General features: G+C 30.0%; 1 protein-coding gene across 1 annotated transcript; it reads right to left on the reverse strand.

Annotated features, from left to right (window-relative positions):
* Positions 1-17,416: 17,416 nt before the first annotated feature.
* Positions 17,417-18,018, reverse strand: LOC127905028 (monothiol glutaredoxin-S6-like). Its single transcript, XM_052450872.1, has 2 exons — positions 17,932-18,018; positions 17,417-17,698 (listed from the first exon to the last, which is right to left on the reverse strand). Exons 1-2 carry the CDS (start codon positions 18,016-18,018, stop codon positions 17,417-17,419), a joined length of 369 nt encoding a protein of 122 aa, XP_052306832.1.
* Between the last annotated feature and the right edge of the window lie 4,404 nt (positions 18,019-22,422).

Consider the following 22,422-nt stretch of genomic DNA (forward strand, 5'->3'; position numbering starts at 1 on the left):
AAAATTCTATTGTTTCTAATAAGCTTGAAAATAGTCAAATTGAGAGGTAAACAACCTAAACTTCAAAAGAGAAACAAGAAATTTATTGTAGAAAAGAAAGTTAGAAACTTAACAAATCTAATCTATCCCTTAACATGGATTAATTGGATGAGACTTGGATTCCTTGCTCAAATTATAGGGTAGAACAATGTCAATTGGGAACTTCCCTAATCTCATCTTCCCATTAACACAAAGCTAATGGGAGGAGATTAGGATTATGGTTCCTTCTCTATAGTAGCAACCAATTTGATGACACCTACTATGATCGAAAGGAAACTACAATTTGTACATTTTGAAAGCCCAATCTTTCTTAATGTCATTTGTATATTTATAGACTTCTAAATTTGAAAATGTATTGTTGCTTGCTTGAATTGTTTAACTGACATCTATACTTTCAATCCTCATAACGAGTTTTTCTTTCTATGTTATCCATTTTTAATCGATTGAGCATGGCAAATCCATCATTTTAGCTTGGCCCACTTTAACTCTACTTATCATTGCCTCAAATGTAGTCTGAGAGTATATGTTCATTACTTCTCATTTTTAATCATTAATATGAAGAGATTGTCTCCTTAATTTGTAATGGAGTTTATCAAATAATCATTTAGTTATTATATTTGTAAATTATCTCTTTGAATTCTCTAGTTGATCTAGTTATGTGCATCTTTTTAAGTAGCCATCATAAAGCACACATGAATCATCATCATCATCATTTTTTTTATGAACTTTACAAATTTAGTTAATGAGAAAATTTTGTTAGAATACATTTTTTATGAAATCATCTTTCTTGTTTTGAGACCAAGTCATAAATTTTAATAATTGTATTTATATAGTTCCAATTATTACGATGAAATCATTGATATATAAATTTGAAAGTATTTTTCATCAAGTGGACATTTATATTTCTTGGTCAAAGACCCCGAACATGTCATTTAAATAATATGATGTAATTTTACAAGTTTATATTGGTATATGATGAAATGATAGTTGGTTAGGATTATGAAAAAGAAAGGTCATCCCAAAATCTTGGCTTTTTTTTTAAATGAATGGCTTAGATAAATCCTTCAATATGAAAGGCTATTTTGAAAAAGTAGATGATGTTTGAGAGTATTTGTTCAATATTTCTCATTTTTCACCATCACAATGAAGAAACTATCAACTCCATCTATAATAGAGCTCACTATATCATCATTTAGCTATTCTCATCATAGTTGATCTTTTTAAAATAAATTGCTCCTAACTGGTCTAGTTGTGTTCATCTTTTTCATTAGCCATCACAAGACGCACATGCATCATCATCTTTTTTGTTACGAACTTTTTCTTATTTTGTTATAATACATTTTTTATAAAATCATCTTTCTTATTTTGAAACCAAGCTATAAATCTTAATGATTATGTTCATGTAGGTCCAAATATTAAAATAAAATCAATGAGATGTAAATTTGAAAGTATTTTTCATCAAGTAAACATTTATATTTCTTGGCCAAAGAACCAAAACATGTCATTCAAGTGCTATAATATAATTTTAGATGTTTTTGTTGGTGTATGAAAATGGGTGTTGGTTGAGATTCTGAAAAAAAAGGCTATCCCAAAATTTTGGCTATTTATTAAAAATGAATGGATCAGATGGATTCTTTGATAAATGGAAGGTTATTTTGGGAAAACAACGTTGGATTCCAAAAGGATAGTTTTTACTTTCTTAAAAAAGAAAGACACCTTACTTTATGTTGTGTTAATCTTTCCTATTTATTGGTAAAAAAAAAACATGATACAATGTCAGAAATAATGATATGAAACGTATAAACAAGTCATGTTTTTTTCTTGACAATACTTTTTTCTTTTTTTGGAGGCTAAAAACTTATCATCATAAACAATTGTTTTGATTAGAAAAGGCTTCCAAAGAATGTAATGTAAGCTAAGATTCATACTTTATAAAAGAATGTGGTGTGTGTGTGTGCGCGTGTGTGTAAGGCTCAAAATATATTTAATGGTTTAAAGGGAGTACATCACTTATTCATAAATGGAGATCTTTTAGGCTTGACGCTTTTATTTTTTTCATTTTAACAATTAATCTCACTATAATCTGAATTCTCCAACTTAGATCTCACACTTTGTCATTGATATCTTGTCTTTAATTCTAAACTTTTCATTATCATTAGGGATGCTTTAGAGAGCTTTTTTTTTTTTCTAGTCATTTTCTTGCTCACTTTTATAATACTTTTATGTCCCTTTCATATTTTTTTTTTTCTATTTGATTAATTTCATTGATCATCTAAACACTTTCAAAACATGCCCTAAATATAAAGGGTGATTCAAGTTTGGGTTACATATCCAAGAAAGATATTTTATACTAAAACAAGACCCTAAAGGATATATCTTATTCATGGAGGATACACCAAATATGACCTTTGTTCATCTCAAAATCAACTTTGATCATGTTGATAAGTCTTAGTCTTATTAAAAAAAATCATCATTAATTAGAAAAACAACATAGTTAACCTTACAGAAGAAGCAATGAGATCATGATTTATATGTATATTATTTGCTACCCATTTTAGAGCCCCATATAAATATACAAAAAAATTAGGAAAGAGAAAAAAAAACAAAAAAATCAAGAAACAAATACAAAAAAATTGAAACACTTGAGAAAAAAAATAAAAAATATATATCAGTGGAGGAAACATGAAGAACACCCAGAAAATTACCAAAGACTAGTTGAGGAGTATCGAGATATATAAAGTTGGAAAAATTGATTATTCAATTGTGATTGATGAAGGCCTTATTGACAAGAAATTGTAAAGTTATAGGTTTATAAACTCAATTGACATTTTCAAGGTTTAATTGAATTTATTGATGGCTTAATTTCAAGAAAAATTAGTTTTTGAGTTTAATTTGAGCTTTAGTTAGAAGAAATTGATGTCTTAAGTTGAATTGTAATTTTGAAAAGCTAATTTAATCAGATAAGAGGCTTAATTGCATAATTCTTAAAGTTTGATAGGCAATTAGGAACGTGATTGAATAAATTCAAAACTCAGGACCAAAGTGCAAAAGAAGCTTGGATGTAGGGACTACAATCGACGAAATCAAGGGCCAAATTGAATAAAATTAAAAGTTAAATGGTCAATTAAGGCTCAACTTGCATAAATAAAAAAACTGAAGACAAAAATGGAAAAAAAACACTGAACTGGGTTGGTAATTAAGTTTGATAGGGGTAAAATTACATGAAATTAAAAGTTGAAAGGCAATTAAAAGAAATCAAGAGATTAGAGACTAAATTGAATTTTAGTCAAATCTCAAATTAAAATCTAATTAACCTAAGGTTATCAAAACAATTTGTTTTTGTTCAAAACAATGATGTTTTGATTAGTCTTGGACAAATCAAAAAGCCCTGAAAAAAGGATAAAAAGAGGGCTAGATGACTTGTCGTCTGGCCACTACTGATCTTCTTCCCCCAAAAAGTCCTGAAAAGAGCCTTGTTCTGCTACCACCTTGCAGAGTCTATTTCTCCTTTATCTCTTCTCCAAACAAGTAAGAAACATACCCCCTTACACCTTGTATTTTGTACTAATACCAAGATAGAACAACAACTCCTTTGCAACCTTGAATGCGTTGTTACAAAAGGACAAAACCCACACCCTAACCAATTATGTCTGCTAGTATACTTTCATTGTCAGCTCTGAAACACTGTAAAGGATGATCCTCAACCTCAATGGATGGCTTGGATTCATTATTCAACATTAAAAGGTGAGGGTGGTCCAACTCATGACCTATGAATGATCCCTATTACCCTTTCAAAACCCATACCAAAGGCCATGGAAAGGAAGGAAAGAAAAACTAGGGAAAAAAACACACTTTTATAGTGTAAAAAACAAAAATCCTAAATTATTTTTTATTGTATTACAAAATTAATCAAAATTAGTTTGATGTTTAGAATTATTATTAACATGATAAATGGTAAATTAACACATGTTTTAACATGTTTTGATGTTCAAGATAATCAATAAAGTTATTATAGTAGTTTGTTTATGATGTTCTTAGACCATTGTTAGTGATTGGTTATGATTTCTTAAGCCAAATGCATGTTATTTATGGTTAAGGATGTGAAAAATAGCTAATGAAATAATGTTGAAATGTGTTTTTTTGGTTTTTTATCAGTATGTAGACTTTTGTTTCTTTTGATTTTTTGTTCCTTGTTGTTTTGATGGTTCAAGTAAATTATTTGGAGCATGTTTAAGCTTTGGTTGTTAGGTTTAGCCTATTTTCTTTGCTCTTTGTGTAATTTTGGGTTTCCTTGGTTTTTATGGGTTTTCAGTTGATGTTCATCTGTTGAACATTGCTTTAGGTTCTTGTTTTCCAAGTCGTTTTGGTTGATTGATGGTTCTTATATATACATGCATGCTTTTTAATCATTAATCAAGGGTTTTTATGGTTTAAAAACATTGTTTTTATGGTTATTGATCTTCGATTCTTTCATTTTATTCTTCACATAAAATCAAATAATCATGATGTTTGGTTGATTATCTTGTTAATCCAGCTCCAAAATCTTGTTTGAATGTTGTTTTTACATACCTTGGTGCCCTTAATTTGACATGATTTGGTCTGAAATTAGATTCACGTTGTTGGGTTTCTTCAATATGTTCTTCATGAATTTCAAACAAAAACCTCTTCTTTGATCTTCATTTTGTTTACGTTATAGGTTATGTTATTGGGCTTGGGCCTTGGGCTAGGAAGCCTAGCCCATGTGGCTAGGCTAAGCCCATTCTTGAAAAAAAAAATGTTTTTTGTGTTCTTAAGGCATGTTTATCAAAAACAATCTTAAGACAATTTTTAAGCCTCTTATTTTTAGTTATGCCCTATTGATTTTCTAGCGAAGTTTGTTCTCTCTTTTTTTGTGTTTTTTTCAAACAAGTCGCAAATAATTTTTAAAAATATTGAAAAAATTCAGGGACTATTTTAGAATTATATATAGGTTACTCGTGTGTTTTTCCAACAACTTTACTCAATATCAAGCAGTAGACTTACACTGTAAGATACGAACCCGATATTAAAAAATACCTACTTTTCTCCAAAATTTCAAACAAATAAAAATAAAACATTAAAAAAAATTCTTGATTTCAGAAGTACAAAAATATGTTTTTGTTTGTGTTCATACAACCAAATTATAAAAATTTTCATGCATATTTTGATGAAAACAAAATTGTATTTTTATCATACTTTTAAAAATACAAAAATCAGTCAACAAGAATCATAACTAGTTTATGATTATCCATTAGAACTTGACCTACATCAAAAAACACTAAATTTTTTTAATATACGAGATTATGAATTTATACGTAAGACATATTCCTGATATTAAATAAAAAAACAGTTTCTTTTATTTTTATGTTTTAACTCTAGAATTGCTAGATTTGACCTCTAATCTTTTGTTCACTCTACTAAGGTGTACCAAATTTAACCATTAGATAGACAAGCGGTTATAAAACACAATATTACCTTAGGTATGACATAATATGGATGCTAATACCATAACCAATACCTCATCAAATCATTTGCTTACATATGAGGCTTATTTTAAGATATTTCTCTTTTTAAGGTTTGTTTCGAGTGAAAAGGGTATTATACAGTTTTAAAAGAGGGTTTGAAGATAGACTTCATCCTTTTAAGACTTATGCACTTTAAGATTAAAAAAAGAGATAATCTAGTCACAACCTTTTAAAGTTTATCAAGGGTAAAAAAAAAAGATTTTATGATTCAAAAAGAAGGGTTGCTCCCTAACATTTGCATGACATGTCTCAGAATTTGACCAATTTTGTATAAATTTGACAAGTTAGTTTTAAATAAACATCTACTGGTTTTAAAACAATAATAAGACATAAAACATGAAAACTACACTAAAAGATATGGTTTGAACTAAAATAAGTGTAAAACAATTTAAAGTTTTGATATTTTTAAACAAAAAAGATAAAATGATCTTAAAGTTCAATCACAAAAATAAGTTGCGAGCGCAACACTTCTATTTTCACACCAACTTATTCCATTATACATTTTTAGGTTTGACGACATTCCTTATATGTTATTTTCATCTTATTGGTCTTGTATCTAATGTTGATAGTGGAATAATGATGATATGATGTGCACCATTTTCCTCCATAAATACAATATGGTCGTTGGTTACCAACTTTTGGACTTTATGTTTGAATTTTTTTTAGCTTTTAATTGAATGACCCAAGATCCCATCATGATATTCGTATTCCATATTTGTATCGTAAAACCTAGGATATGATGATTATACAAGATTTGTCGAGCAATGGAGTAATGTGTCTAGTTTTAAAGAGTGTTGGTGTTGCGATGTTGCGATCACACAAATTAATTACTCTAACTTAAACAAATAAGATAGTATAAAGCAAGTAAGGGGTCGATCCCATGAGAAAAATTTAGTTTAGTTCTTTATACTAAATGATTCAAAGTTGGAAGGTTTTGAGGTTATCTAAGCTATGCTATAGTAAACAAAATAAAATAATCAAAGTAAAATAAATAAACTGAAAATAATCTCTGGCCACCCAATCAAAGTAAAATAAATAAACTGAAAATAATCTCTGGCCACCCCCTTCTCTTTCTTTTTCTCTATCGTTTTATTTGATAGGAAACCCTAATCTCCACATCCCTCCAATCCATTTATATCCTTTAAAATAATAATTGTCCTTTTCAAAGTAGACAATGTACATTTAAGTATTACAATAATTATTTTCCTAAAAAGAAGAAAAAATAGTCTTGCATAAAATCTTCAAGCTTTGACTTTGGACTTAGAGAAGTTAAATTTTTCAAATAAAGACCTTTTCCATATGGAGAAATAATTGTCATGTTAGTTTGGATGCTTAGGAAGTAAGTTGGACTGTTTCTTCACAGAACCTATCTGATGACAGAATTTATGGGTTATCTTAAAAAACTCATATCTCTCTCATATGAGATTTTTTTTCTGCTGAAATTTGGTAGGTTGATAGGTCTTTGAGTCAGGAATCCAAAAAAATTAAGTTTGTATCAAATGAACTTCTCTAACTCAAGATATTCAAGTCAAATGGTCGAATGTCAAAACTGGGAGATTACAAGACTTGTCTTTGAAGGCTATGATTTCCATGCTCTTTCTTCTTTTTTTTTAAAAAAAAACATTTTTCTATCTATATTTGTATAGAAATGTATGGATGTTAGCTTTCTAATACCACTGGAATCACTTAACTTCAACCTCTACAACTCAAGTTCTACATAAAGCATCGATCAGAGGTCAAATCTATCAATATTCAACACAAGTTGGCATATGGTCTGAATTTTATCTCCAATTTACTTCTTTTTAAATCTTACATCCAAAAGTACCTTCAAAACATAAAACAAAGATTATTAAGGCATTATATATATAAAATGTGGGTAATATACCAGGTAAATGTTGGTAAAACTATTAAATAATATGGTTGTATTTGTTGGTAAATAACGTTGAGCAAAAGAGGTATGTCAATCTTGGGTAATGAAACTTGAAAATATGTTGATTCCATGAAACTCAATGATAATTAAGATGGTAGGATAAGATGTTGAGGTGACTAATTAGAGTGTTTGTGGTAAAGATTCCTAATTTAAGGCCATATTTTGATTTGTCTTTTAATATGGTACCGAAACTCATTGTTGGATTCCCAATCCTTCCTGATTTTAGACCTTGATCAACCATTTCTACTCTGGTCACCAGATCCATAAAATGGGATGATGAATTACAGATTTTGAGTATTCATAATATAGAGCCTTAAAGTGTTAATGAAAATAAAGGTGAGCTTTTCTTAGAGTAAAGAAGGGTGTGTTTATATTGCTACTTTGCTTAACCTCAGAGAATATTCCTTGATAAATTTATTTTTTATTTTCTCCATTCTTTAAAGGTCAAACCTACTCCAAGTCACATCAAAGTTGAGTTTAAATTGTTTTAAATAGATGTTGACTAAATATTTCTATTATTTTGTTTTGGAGCCATTAAACCATATGTACTAGCTAAGAATAATTCCAACCAAGATTGTATAAAAATAATAGATCAATAGTTTATCATTATGAAAGACTTTAGTCAATTTATTTTAGTACACTTTAAGATGGGTTTCTATAAATTAAGACCCTATATATTTGACAAATTCAAGGACTTTGGATTTGTTAAAAATGCAAACATCTAGTGCATAACTCATTTCATCAGCTGGAAAAGGATCATATAAGCCTTATTTTGTAATGCTTTATTACTCCTTTATGGCTATATTACATACACCATTTCTGTATTGAATTGATAGCCATATGTGTTGAATCAACTTATTTATCTGTTTCTTAAAACCTTTATTACTCCTTTAGGCCTAGAATTTATGGTTGATTGTAGGTGGAAGAGGTTAGAGTTGATGGTGCTATTTGGATATCCTGCAGGTTTAATCAAGAAAAATATATGAATGGGAGGTATTGTTCCAGGTATGGCAAAGATGATGGTGTTTGGTTGATGGGTGTTATTAGGTCAAATCAGGGATGTGCTTTTAAGATTTTAGACTGCTATGATTATTTAGCTTTTTTCTGATGGGAAGAGAAGAGGAGAACATGGTTTTTTCTAGTGGCTTGGTAGGAGTGATGGTGGCACTATGGATGGCTAGTAAAGATGGACTAGTTTGATGGGTTGATTTGATCTACTAGGTAAGAAGAAAGACTGATATATAGTGGTCGAGATTGATGTTGTTGTTGTGGTGGTTTATGATGGTTCAAAGAATGTCAAGTGGTAGGTATGGTTGGCAAGTCATTCATTTGACTGTCACTTTTGACAAAGCAAAAACCTAACTAAATAGAGGCTAAGTTTTTTTTTTTTTGGGGGGGGGGGGGGGGGGGTTTTTTTTTGGGAAAGGGGAGAAAGAGAGAGAGTTGGTTTGGTTTAATTCTTTTATTATTTTATGTTTTTTTAATCTTTTCTTTTTATAAGAGGGAGAGGGAAAGGGAGAGGGGGAGAGATAGTCTTTTGGTTTGGTCTAATTCTTTTATTCTTTTATGTTTTTTTTTTATCTTTTCTTTTTATGCATTTCTCGGGTTGGCTAATGTATTTATGATGTTTTTATCGTGTACCACATGCCCTAATTTATAATGTTAGGTTCCTATCAAAACTAGAAAAAAAACATTGGAATATTTTCTTTATTATTTGCTTCTTGAATGAGGATTTTTATTATGGTTAAATAATAAATTATTTCCTTTTCATGACTGTGCGTGTTATCTTTATATATATATATATATATATATATATATATATATATATATATATTATGAAAGAAGGATTTTTATTATTTATTTGATCTTTCATTATATTTGACAAAGCAAAGAAACTAATTAAATAGTGACTAAGTTTTAGTGTTGGTAGAGAGGGAAAGAGAGAATGCAAATTTTTTGGTCTAATTCTCTTATTTTTTTGATGTTTTTTTCTATCTTTTTTTCTATGTATCTCTCAAGTTGGCATGTATTTATGATGTCATGATTATATACCCTATGACCTAATTTATAGTGTTGGGATTCCTATCAAAACTGAAAAGCATTGGCATATTTTTTATATTATTTTCTTCTTCAATGAGGATTTCTATTATGGTCAAATAATAACTTATTTCCTTTTCATGATTGTGCATAATTTCTTTATATATATATATATATATATATATATTATGAAATAAGATCCATCTTTATTATTTTTCTTATTTATCTCATCTTTCATTATATTTGACAAAGCAAAGCAAAGAAACTGTAGGGCATGTTTGAGATTGTAATAGTGGTAGCGGTTCAAAATGTTTTTCGCCTAGAAATGCATCAAAATGATGTTTTTTTAATTTTTAAAAAATTATTTTTGAGATCAGCACATCAAAACGATCTAAAGACATAAAAAATATATTTTTTAGAAATTTATTTTAAAAAAATTTGAGGGATTCCCAAATGATCTCTAACTAAATAGCGGCTAAGTTTTAGTGTTGGTGGGGAGGGAGAGAGAATGCGAATCTTTTGGTCTAATTCTTTTATTTTGTTTGATGTTTTTTCTTTCAATATTTTCTTTCTTTATTTTTTTTTCTATGCATCTCTGAGGTTAGCATGTATTTATGATGTTTTTATTGTATACCCTATGACCTAATTTATAGTGTTAGGATTCCTATAAAAACTGAAAAGCATTGGAATATTTTTTATATTATTTTCTTCTTGAATGATGATTCGGAATATTTTTTATATTATTTTCTTCTTGAATGATGATTTCTAATATGAAACTTTTATGGTTAAATATTAACTTATTTCCTTTTATAGATTGTGCAAGATCTCTTTCAATATATATATATATATAAAAGAAGATCCCTTTTATTTATTTCCTTATTTGTCTAATCTTCCATTATATCACTTGATCCTCAGTTTTTCTTGCTCATCATCTTAACTTTAATTATTTTATTTTATTTATAATATAATGAAAAAACAAGGGTAAAATATAATGTTCTAAATTAGAACATTTATAGATTTGATTATAGCTAGCTCTTTTCACTCGTTCAACTTAAAATGAATCCAATTTTTCAATGGCATATGGAACATTAATGTTTCTTGATGTATGATGCAAATTTTACTGAATTTTTTGTTATCATGCTATAGATAAGAAAATGATAGAGAGTACAAGTTTTAAACTCATTAGCAATGTAAACCTTGATGAGTCATCTAGGATCATCAAAAAATAAAATATGAGAAAAAAAAATAAGCAAAGCGCATGTTAAATTAGTAATATATAGTGGAAAGATAGGTCTTGCTATTTTTCAAAAAACACTCTAAACAAATACAACAGACATATAGAGAGAAAACTCACCATTGCTGATCCATTTTGAAGATATAAAATCTTATTAGTTACTTCTTGTGTATTATAAAATTTTCTCTTAATACATATCATATATCTTTTAAAAGTATTTTAAATTAATAAAAAAAATAAAATGTTATTTAGGATGCTTGGAGATACTTTAAAAATGATTTTCTATAAGTGTTCGATTCTTATGTATGCTACATTGATAAGAATTCAACTATTTTTAGGAATGAAGGAATATGTTATTTTTTATATATTTAAACTTTAAATTAAAATTAATGGAGGCATAAAAAGTTTGTTGGGTTTTTCACGGGCTGGCTAGAGTATTTGGGCTAGGTTAATTGGGCATGGTTCATTAAAAGAAATACAATAGCATGGTTTTTACATACAATATAATTGGGTTATTAGATATGAATTCAACTCTAAAATTTTTTCTCTTAATCCATACCATATAATAGCATGGTTTTTACATTCCACGGGAGAATGAAGTCGTTACCAGGATGAAGGTGGACTTGTGATTTTTGTCTGTAGCTGTGAGAAGTGTGGGCAGCGGTGGAGCTGAAATTATATAATAGAAAGTATCAAAACTCAAGATATAATTTATTATTAAAAAATTTATTTATTTAAAATAAAAATATATTATATTATTTTATATTTAAACACTAAAAATACAAAAAATTAAAATATTTTACAAGAACCCGGCCCTACTTGCCTCCCCTGGTTTCACCCCTGAGTGTAGGTGCACATCCTCGTGGAGAGTTCCTCCGATTGATTTAATACTTTGCTTTCTCTCTTTATTGAAAGGAAGAGGGTGTCATACAGTTGATTAAAATATTTCTCGATGTCGTGCTGCTGGGTGAGGGATATTTTATGGATGAAAGTGAATACTGTACATGTGCTTTATCTCTTTTTCTTTGCGATTTTCTTCTTATTGACATTCTTTTATTTTCTTTGAGGAGGGAGCATCTTATGGAGGAAAAAAATGAGAGAGACCGAGGAAGATGTCAAATAACCATCTCAACCCAATAGCTTAAGCTGTTAGGTAAGGTCCAAGGATATGATTTATATTATTCTCTAACACACCCCCTCAAGTGAAAGCCCTTTGGGCTTGAAACTTGCACAGGCCCACATTACCTTGTGCTTAATTTTTATCAAATAAATGGGGATGGTGAGATTCGAACTCGTGACCGCTTGGTCATTAAAGCTCTGATACCATGTCAAAGAACCATCTCAACCCAATAGCTTAAGCTGTTAGGTAAGGTCCAAGGATATGATTTATATTATTCTCTAACAGAAGATTCATCTTTTAAAACAAAAAGAAACTTGTGATCTGCTGTTCACATTCAAGGACTCCTCATCTTGCTTCTACTCTGATAGAAATTTTTTATTCTCCTCCACCACCATAGTCTCATGTCCTACCATTTCTACAACCATTTTATCCTAAAAAAAACTCTAGCTCTCAGGCACTACATATAGGTTATGCGAGCCCGACTCAGGTTTTTAAATATTATACACGCAATATAAATAATAAAATAAAACTATTTGGGAATTTTTCAAATACCGTTAAACAAATTTAAATTTTTTTAGAAATTTATTATCTTAAGATTTGATTTTTTTTGCCTTAAATAATTCTTTAAAGGTTACGTTGTTACAAACTACAAGTCATCTAATTATCCGGCTTCCAACGATAATCTACACGAACTACCAATAAAAAATCTCTTAAATCCTTATTTAGAAGAGAGAGATTACTATGCCTATAGTGTTAGCTCTAATTTTGTATTTATGTAGTTTTTTTGTCTAACAGACAACCTTACCAAAATAAAAGATGTAGTTTATTATTTATAGGGAAATATGAAAAAACCCTATAAAATAAAAAATATCAATTTGTTCTCTAAATAATATCCATATATTAATTTAGGATAATTTTAGAAATTAACTCAATTAAGTCCTTGATTTTTCTAAGTCTAGAAATATAATCCTTGTATTAATTATATTTTAGTCCTTAATTTCTAAAATATATTTTAATCAAGTCATACATAATTAAATCATCTCAGTTTAATTTCTAGATAATGGTTCCTAATATGCTGGCTCATATATAAATTAAAATTAAATTAAATAGAATTAAATTAATTAATTTATTATCAATTCAACAATTAATTAATTTATATTTGAAGATCAGATGCATCATCTAGCAACGTGTCATGATCCTCCAAATATTAGAAAGTCATTAGTGGTTTGACTTAAGCTTTCAGTGACCGGTTTCTCAGTATAATTAATATCATTTCATAAATAATGTTTTGATTTAACATTAAAACATGAAGTATATATGTCATGTTAAATCATATTTTTTCTCTACATAATAGTCATTGATCGTCAGAATAAGATTTAGAACTCTTTTTAAATCTCATTTCACCTTGGGCAAGAATTTTTCAGTCAATACTATTTGAGAACAAATGAAATATTTTTCTTAATTCACTTAGGATGATAAATCCTCTCTTGATCGCTCATGTACCTTTATATAAGATAACATGTAACATGATCAAAGTATAACATTCTTTATATAAGATAACTTAGTAATCTCAAGTCTAAGGATCACTTACACAATCGTTACGTGAACATTTCCATAAACATAAGTGTTCTCTCCATATGAAATTCTCATACGGATCAGTTTAGTGTACATGTCTTATGACAAACACTTGTATATTAGTTTTAGGTATTCCTTATACCTCAATTTATGAGAATAACTACTTCCTGATGCGAATCTCGTAATCACGTGGTCACGCAACCTACAATCAAGATTGAGATCTGATCCGGGAAAGTTGAAATAGGTCTAATAGGAGTGTGACACAATGAAAACTTGCCCCAAGGTACCAACACTATTGGAATGAAGTAGAATAACGCCACAAAACTAGTTAATCTTTGATAAGTTAGATTCAGTTCGTTCAAGAACTGAAGAATGCAGAATCACTCTCACACGATAAAACTAAAAAATTCAAAAGTAATATTCATTAATGACTACTGAAATTTAGGTTACATGAGTTTAAATAATTCTTAAAAAATTAATCCTAATGGATCTATTCTAGTTGACTGATTCAGCCCACTTACAAAACTGATCAAAAAACCCTAAACTGAAAAGCCCATAACCTGATCTAAACAAGTTTTGAATCTTAACTGAAAACAAAGTATTAATTAAACCAAAACAAGTCTTGGGTTGTAGCTAACAAAAATAAAGATAAAGTCCATAAGTCCTAAGAAATCCAAAATTTTCTACTATAATCATCAATAAAAAATAAAATTTATTGTTACCAAATGATTATAGATTGATTGTCTGCATATATTAGTATGAAAAAGTTGAAGTGGCATTGTTGCTATTGACATGGCTTCTTTTAGAAAACTCCTTATATGCTTGTCCATGAGAGATGCCTTATATAATTGATTAGAATGATTAATGTGAGGCATGCCTTTCACCATCTTCTTTACTCCTAAGGATTTGAGAGATACAAAATACAAGTTACTGAACCTAATATACCAACACCATATTTCATCTCCCATGCAAGATTCCAAGCACTTGCAATAATGGTATAGATTTTAGACATAAACATTTATTTATTGGATATAAACACCTTAGCAATCAAAGTATCGTTTTGATCTTTTAGCCAAAGACAACAATCTTTCATATGAATTTCATACCCTTTTCCAAGGAGTTGTCCCAAATTCAAAATGTTACTTTACAATTTGGTGGGTACTAAGTAAACATAAATGATAAGTCTACAACTATCATGCATCTTTTAAGAAAATTAAAATGATACATTTCTTTTGAATTTGTAATTTTGAAAGGTATCGAAATGAAACATTTCCTTTTATCTTCTCATCAAGTTCTATAAATTTTTCTTTGCCCCACACATGTAATTGCTTGCTCCCTTATCAAGGTACCACAAGTTTTTTTCCATCTATCTTTTCATTCTTGTACGCTAGCAACAAGGTTGACTCATCTACCTCTAGCTTGTCAATAATGAGATTTTTATTTTCTTCAACATCATTAGTAGCATTGCAATGTTCCCGAGAATAATGATCAAATTTATGACAATTATAACATTGACCATTAGAATTTTCATACCTTCTCTTGTTTACTCTATGATAGTGGCCTATTCCTCTTGATCTCCAACGTCCTAAAATTGATTGATGGCTTTTTTTCACTGCTGTTATAATTACAACAATTACCTCTTCCTTTTCTTTCTTGTCATGACCACTTCCTCTTTCTCATCCTCTTTAGCTCTTTTTCTTCAACATCATCTTTCAAAAAAGCTTTGGGATTAAGGACTTGCTCCAATGATACATCTTGCCTCTTTTTAAAGTTGTCTTTTTGGGTTTATAGTTCATCCATTACTTGTTGAATTATCATTGAGTCTATATCTTATGATTCAATAACATAAACTATATAATTAAATTTTAAAATCAAGGAGTGAAGAATCTTTTCAATGACACAAATGTATTGTATCTTTTCTCCATATCTCTTCATTTGATTCAAAATCTAACAACCATAAATAATAATCCATAATTGACCTAGATTCTTTCACTCTCAAGGTTTCAAATTCACCTGTAAGTACTTGGAGTCGCATCCTCTATACTTTGTCAGCCCATGGAAAGAGCTTTGCAAAATCTTATAGGATTCTTTCTAGTGGTTCTATTAGCCACCTTCTCAAGCATTGATTCATCCAAAAATTGATGAATAAGGGTGAGGGCTTGTTGATCCTTCTTCCTTATCCTTACCAAAGCATCCGATGCGAACCTCTTGAACGAGAAGTATACAGATGACATCACAAAGTCAGTTGTTTTTTGATAAGTCATTTCAGTTTTTTAGAGAACCAAGGAAGAGAGAATATCTCACTAACTCACATAACAAGGTGCGACAAATAAGTCTTATTAATCTCAAGATTGGGTAACCCTACATGTTTGATTATGGTTTTATTTATACTGACTCTAGACTGAAATAAATCTTAATGGGTCTCTTATGTGGACTTATATGAGGTTCACTTACAATTAAACCCAAATATAACCCAAAACATAAAGAAATAAAAATAACACAAAGCCTGGTATTGTTGTCGCATATAGCAAAAAAAAAAAAAAAAAGCTAAAAAATCTAATTTCCCTAGTTTATAAGTTGTTATAGCTAAATAATCCTTCCTTGCATTCATAGGAGTAGTTGTCGCTACTATCAGTCCTTTGTAGACTAGGAAAATTCTGACCTGATTTGCCTCCCCTTTAGTTCTTTGTTTAGCTTGGATTTCCTTATATAACTTGGACAAATAATAACACTAATTTTTTTCTTTGTTGTTGATTTAATTACTTTCTTTTCTTGTTTAGGAGAATAAATTATTGACTTTCTATCCTTGTAACATTAGGAAAAACAAGCCTAACAAAGCTATTATGGGGCCGGACACATCACCACCTTGATCCACATGAATTGGGCTCTTTTTGGACTTGGATTAGATGAGTTAGAGGCTGCCATTCATGCTCCCTAGACGTCCCAAGCTTCTCTAGATTCATCTTGCTCTATATGTTCCACTTGACACCTCCAATAGGTTTTTGGCATGATTAAGCATGGTGTTGGACTGATACTCATCAACATCCTTCTTATTTTGAGATATTAAGTCCTCATTTTATGTTTGATCTTAACTTTTTTATACAATCTTCCAAACATCTTGTGAGCCAAGCAAAGCTCTCATACAAAAACACCACCAGTACTTATCATAGTTTCCTTTTGTAAGAAGTGGAAATTAAAATGAGTACATTCTATTACTTTCCATCACTAAACCCTTTATTAGAAATAAAATGATGTTTTGTAAGAGAAAAAGGAAGTGCTTTAAGGAAGAGATTTTGTATTTTCTCACTCATATTTACAATTATCTAACAAGAGGTATTTATAGACATGCTAGTAATCTCTTGATATCTTACATGAACTCCTATTAATACCTAATACATGAACCACACTAATTTACATGAATTGCAACACTCAAAGTACGTACATACATATAATTTACTCAAAAGACATGTACATGGTCACATAGAAAATGCCAAATTATTTATTTCCCCATATAATTTCATTAGGTTAAGCAACAGAAATGAACAGTTTTGATAGATACTAGCACTCTAACTTGTGTCAAGTCAGGAATAACGGTAATGAACAGTTTTGATTAAGAAATTTCTTATTTACTGAAATAAAAAAAGGTTTGGAAATGCTCATGCTAGTAATTTCTCGATACAAAATGCTCATGCTTTCTACCTCACACAACCGCAAATGCTTGATTTTGAGTCCGTAGAAAGAAACAGAAGTAGCGCATCCTTGTTAGGTACACCGTAGATGCGTGGAAGTTCTGAAACTTTATTCAAGAAAATTAAAAACATAAAGAGGTTCTGAGCCGTGCCTCTTATCATTTTCTCCTACTCGGGGAAAACAGAAAATAAAAAAATGAACAGAAGTGGTGGTTTTATCTAAATGTCCAGCAGTCAGTGAGAAACTACTTATTCTAAACCCATATTGCAATTGCTTGTATAAGCAATGAGATTAGTTTGTTTCTGGACGTGGAGGCTCATCTCCTTCCTTTCGTTACCAACCAGCTGTTGGCCTATGAACACGACAGGTACACCCTGTCGAAACCCCAGCTGCACCAGTGCCCTTTCAATTTGTTGTCCATTTGGAATTTTGTCGAGCTCATAAACTGTTAGATTTGCTCCAAATCCACGTATAAGCGACTCGATGGAGTGGCTCATGTAGCAAGAACTCTTGCTGAAAGTTATCACAGGCTTTTCATGAACAGAGCCGGCCAGAGCATATAGAAAATAGCCCAAGACTCCAAATAAAGATTGTTTGTTTCAAAATTATTTTTTATGAAATGAAAGTTATCTCCGCTTAATAAAAAAACTCTAAATAAAAAATAAAGATTGTTCAAGATTTCATTTGTCAGATATACATAAAAAAAAAAATTAAAATATTTTAAAAAGTCCCATTTATAATTTTGTGTAAAACTTGTATTCACCTCAAGCCGGTTATGTTCTTGAATCAATACATTCATCACAGATTCACATGCATTGCCACATTGTTGTTGAGAGACTTTAGAAGGCATGCGACGTGAATACAATACAGAAGATTGTTGTCTGAAGGACTTTACTATGAGGAGATTGAACACCGATGAAGGTTATTTATACAGAGTTGTAGTGACAGGGAAGTTTGTGGTGGTAGTAAGGATTCTGCTATGAGTGTAGGATTGGAACCGTTTAGAATGATTGGATTGCACACTGTTTCCTGCAGGATAAAATGTCGAAGGAAGACTGAATAAATTGTTAAAAACATGTGCTATTAGAGTCACAGTTGCCTATTTTGATGATTACTTGCTAAAGAGCAGCCTAACTGGATTTTGAATGGCAATTTGTAAATGTGAAAATGTAGTTTCCTGTGCTAATGACAGGACTTGCAGGAGATATTTCTTGATATAAAAGTACTGTACTAATTAAATTATTCATGCATAATTGCTTGTAATTTACTATACTAATCATATACTAGTCATTATTCTACAGATATAAAAGCTTTTGGCATCCACCTACAATGTAGTACGAGACCTCTTTAGACTACCAGGAAGCTTTGGGCTGAGTAGTACGCTGAAATTTTGATAATCAAGATATTTCTTTTCTTTGTTTAGAAATCAAAGAGCTCCAGTTCTGTCTATTTTGAGCATCTAGTGAGGTGGTTGAGTTTATCCACTCGAATATGACACTTTCCTCTATAGTAAGATTCGCACGAGTCCAATTTGATTTTTTTTTTTAAAAAAAAAAAAAACCCGAAAGCTTGAAAGAATGATGCTGTTAGGAAGACAATATATACTCTGCCTTTATTAGCATGGATACGTAACAAAAGCCATGCAAGGGTTCCTTCATACAAGAAGGAGAAGAAGATACCCAGTGGAGCTATCACAGTATTAATTCCAAACACATTGCAGAACCTGGAACGATATACACGAAGACGTTCTGGTCAGCAAATAAAAAACTTTGTATTAGTGCTAATTAATTATTTTATCATTGCTCTCATGTTATTCTTGATAGGAAGTGGAAGGGACTTCCACTTTCTAGTCCACTATCGTTTGCTTAATTAAGAGATGCTGTTGGTGGATTGTACCCACTGTTTAGCATTACTTTCCTTAACTGTTTAAAATTCTGATTCCTGGTAGATAGCCGACAATGACTTGCTCGCAGAACAAGAAAATTTTGTTCAAAGCAATAGCATTGTGCTAATATCCTAATATATCTCTTTCATACTAAAATAAAACTATATGTTATAAAATCAAATATTTTATATGGATGCCTATGTCTTTCTAGACCCATTCATCATCATCATCAAGTTCATTTGAATCTCTCCAAGTTCATTTGAATCTACATCTTCTTATAATCTTGAAGCTTACAAGCATTTATGTACACGTGCCTATAAATAGGATCGTATTGTTGAGAGAATACAATAGACACGAATATAACTACAAATTCATATAAAAGTGTTCTCTCTTCATCCATCTAATCTTCATTGTTCCTATATATTCTATGTACTCTTTATTAATTATATTGTTTTATTATTGTATACTTCTTAAAACATAGTTTTATTATAAGTTATTAGTATGAATTGCTCCTCGCTTTCATCTTGAAGCAAACAATCATATTTGGTATAAAGTAGAAGCATGAATTTCTCATCGGTTTCATCTTGAAGCAGATAGTCATATCTGGTTTATTGATAAGAAGTAAAAGCTATGTTTTTCTATTGTTGTTTTATGTTCTACATTTTGTTTTGAGATCAAGTATATAGGATAGAAACTGTGACAAAATCTTAAGATTATTCTCAAGTTTAACAACGCCATGTATTGATCTTTATTTTATATTTATATTTTTATAAATATTTTTTATATTTTAAAATCTATTTTTATATTCCAATATATATATATATATATATAACCAAATTTCTAACAATATGGATTTTTTTATGAAGTAACAATGACAAACCTTGCCAAACTTGAGTTAGTGGCACTTGAAATTATAGGTAAGAATTATTTGTCATGGATCCTTGATGCCAAAATTCACCTGGATGCCATGGCTCTTGGAGACACCATTAAAGATGATATGAAGCATCTAGTCAAAACAAGGCAAAAGCTATGATTTTCTTACGTTGTCATCTCCATGAGGAGTTAAAGATAGAGTATCTAACAATCAAAGATCCTCTTATTCTTTGGCATAATTTGAAAGAAAGATATAACAATAAAAAACCATTTATTATCTTAAAAGCTCGTTATGATTGAATACATTTACTATTGCAGGATTTTAAATCAATAAATGAATATAATTCTGCAATGTTTAATATCAGTTCTAAATTGAAATTATATAGAGACAATATCACCGATGATGATATGTTAGAAAAAACATTCTCTATTTTTCATGCCTTGAATATGCTCCTGCAGCAGCAATATAAAGAACGAGGTTTTAAGAAATATTCTGAACTGCTTTCATATCTCCTTATGGCTGAACAAAATAATGAGCTTTTAATGAAAAATCATGAATCACGACCAACTGGTTCAACTCCATTCCCTGAAGTGAATGCTACAAGATATAATAATAATTATGATTGTGATCGTAATAGAGGCCGAGAACGTGGCCATGGGAGACGACGGTTTAATTATCGCAACTATAATGGTCGTAATTCATAAAATTCTTACAAACCCTCACTAAATGAGGAGAAACAAGAAAGGGGGAACAATATGCATAGCAGAGATACCAAGAAGGTAGAAAATGCATGTTATTGATGTGGAATGAAAGGACATTGGTCTCATACTTGTTGTACGACCAAACATCTTGTTAATTTATATCAGTCTTCATTGAAAAGAAAGGAGAAGAACATAGAAATAAATTTTGCTCACCCACATCAAGGTAATGATGATATTTATCTTTTGGATATGACACACCTTGACATTGCAAATTTTTTTAAGCAAACTGATGAGAAGGTTAATATTTATCGTAATGATAATAATTAGTTAATATAACAATGTTAGAATTTAAAATCATGTTTATCTTTTCAGTGTGTTTCCTTTATGCGAGTATATTTCAATGTATTTTGTTTTCTTCCTTTCATTTTGGCTTGTTTAATGAAAAAGATTGTGTTATAATAATTATGTCTTATTATGAACTTATTATATATTTATTTCTTTTCATCAAGAGAATATGGATTCATGTCATGCTATAAATAAACTCAATATCAGTGGTGGAGATATATGCTTAGTAGATAATGTAATGATACATACCATTCTTAGGCATAAGTTATGCAAACCATATTATTCAATAGTTTCACCCACATTTAACTAGTGTTTTGCCTATGTTTTACATATAAAATGTCTTGATATTCTTTGTTTTATGTTTTGAAGGCACTTTTGGATGAAAGATGCAAAAAGGAGTAAATTGGAGGTAATTGCAGATTAAACCTTCAGTCGATGTTTTGGATGATCAAAGCGTGAGATCTAGAGGTTAAAATGCAGTGATTCCAGTGGCATTAAAAAGCTAACATCCATACCTTTTTGGACATCTAAGGCAACAAAATAAAATAAAGAAGAGCATGGAAATCGCAGCCTTCAAAGTCAAATCTCGCAATCTGTCAGGGTTGACATTTGGCCATTCCGACTTGAATATATTGAGCTACATAAGTCATTGCAAATTCAATTGTTTTAGATTACTGACTCAAAGACCTATCAACGATCTAAATGTCAGCCGAAAACTATGTCATATGAGGGAGATATGATTTTTCAAAGATGACAATTGAATTCTGTCAGCAAACAGGTTTCATGAAGAAACGAGTCCAAATTACGTACCAAAGCATCTAAACTGACATCCAAGTTTTTATTTTAGCAATTTAGCTCCTCTAAGTCAAAGCTTGAAAATTTCATGCAAGGCTATTTCTTCTTTTTTAGGAAAATAGTTATTGAAGTACTTAAATGTAAACTGTCTACTTAAAGGAGGATTATTTTGTAAAATATAGACTAGGGTTTCCTAGGATATAAAAAGAATGAGAGAAGAGAAGGGAGAACAACCAGTCAAGAGAGAAAAAACACCCCTTCTCCTCCACAAACCCGAAATTATGTTTTCTTCTTTCTTTTTGATTAGTTGTTCAATAAACATGCAAGGGTAAACTCTTTTTCTTGGTTGCAAGGATATAGAAACTTTCGGATTTCAAGAACTGTGAGATTTGTTCTACCTTTTCTTTTCAGCTTATATGATGAATGAATATGTTTGTTCTCCTATGCTTATTTTCTATTATTGTTTATTTTAATTGCTAGAGTGGACTTTAAGTTATTATTGTGAACAATCTATTGCTATGTTTGCTATCGAAACCGGAGTTGTGGTATATAAACTTGTGAAGCAACTAAGATTAATAATTGTGGCAGATCCAGATTAGTAATCTTAGGAAGAGCATTTGATTAATCAAATTAAACATGGATTGTGAATAGTTA

The sequence above is a fragment of the Populus trichocarpa genome, chromosome 2, assembly GCF_000002775.5.
Source record: "Populus trichocarpa isolate Nisqually-1 chromosome 2, P.trichocarpa_v4.1, whole genome shotgun sequence".
Classification (NCBI taxonomy): domain Eukaryota; kingdom Viridiplantae; phylum Streptophyta; class Magnoliopsida; order Malpighiales; family Salicaceae; genus Populus; species Populus trichocarpa.

Excerpts from the sequence above, each read along its gene's own strand:
- LOC127905028 (XM_052450872.1), bottom strand. The coding sequence starts at position 18,018 with ATGCCTTCTAAAGTCTCTCAACAACAATGTGGCAATGCATGTGAATCT. Across the intron at positions 17,699-17,931 it reads AAGAACATAACCGGCTTGAG|CCTGTGATAACTTTCAGCAA; the intron begins GTGAATACAAGT and ends GTTCATGAAAAG.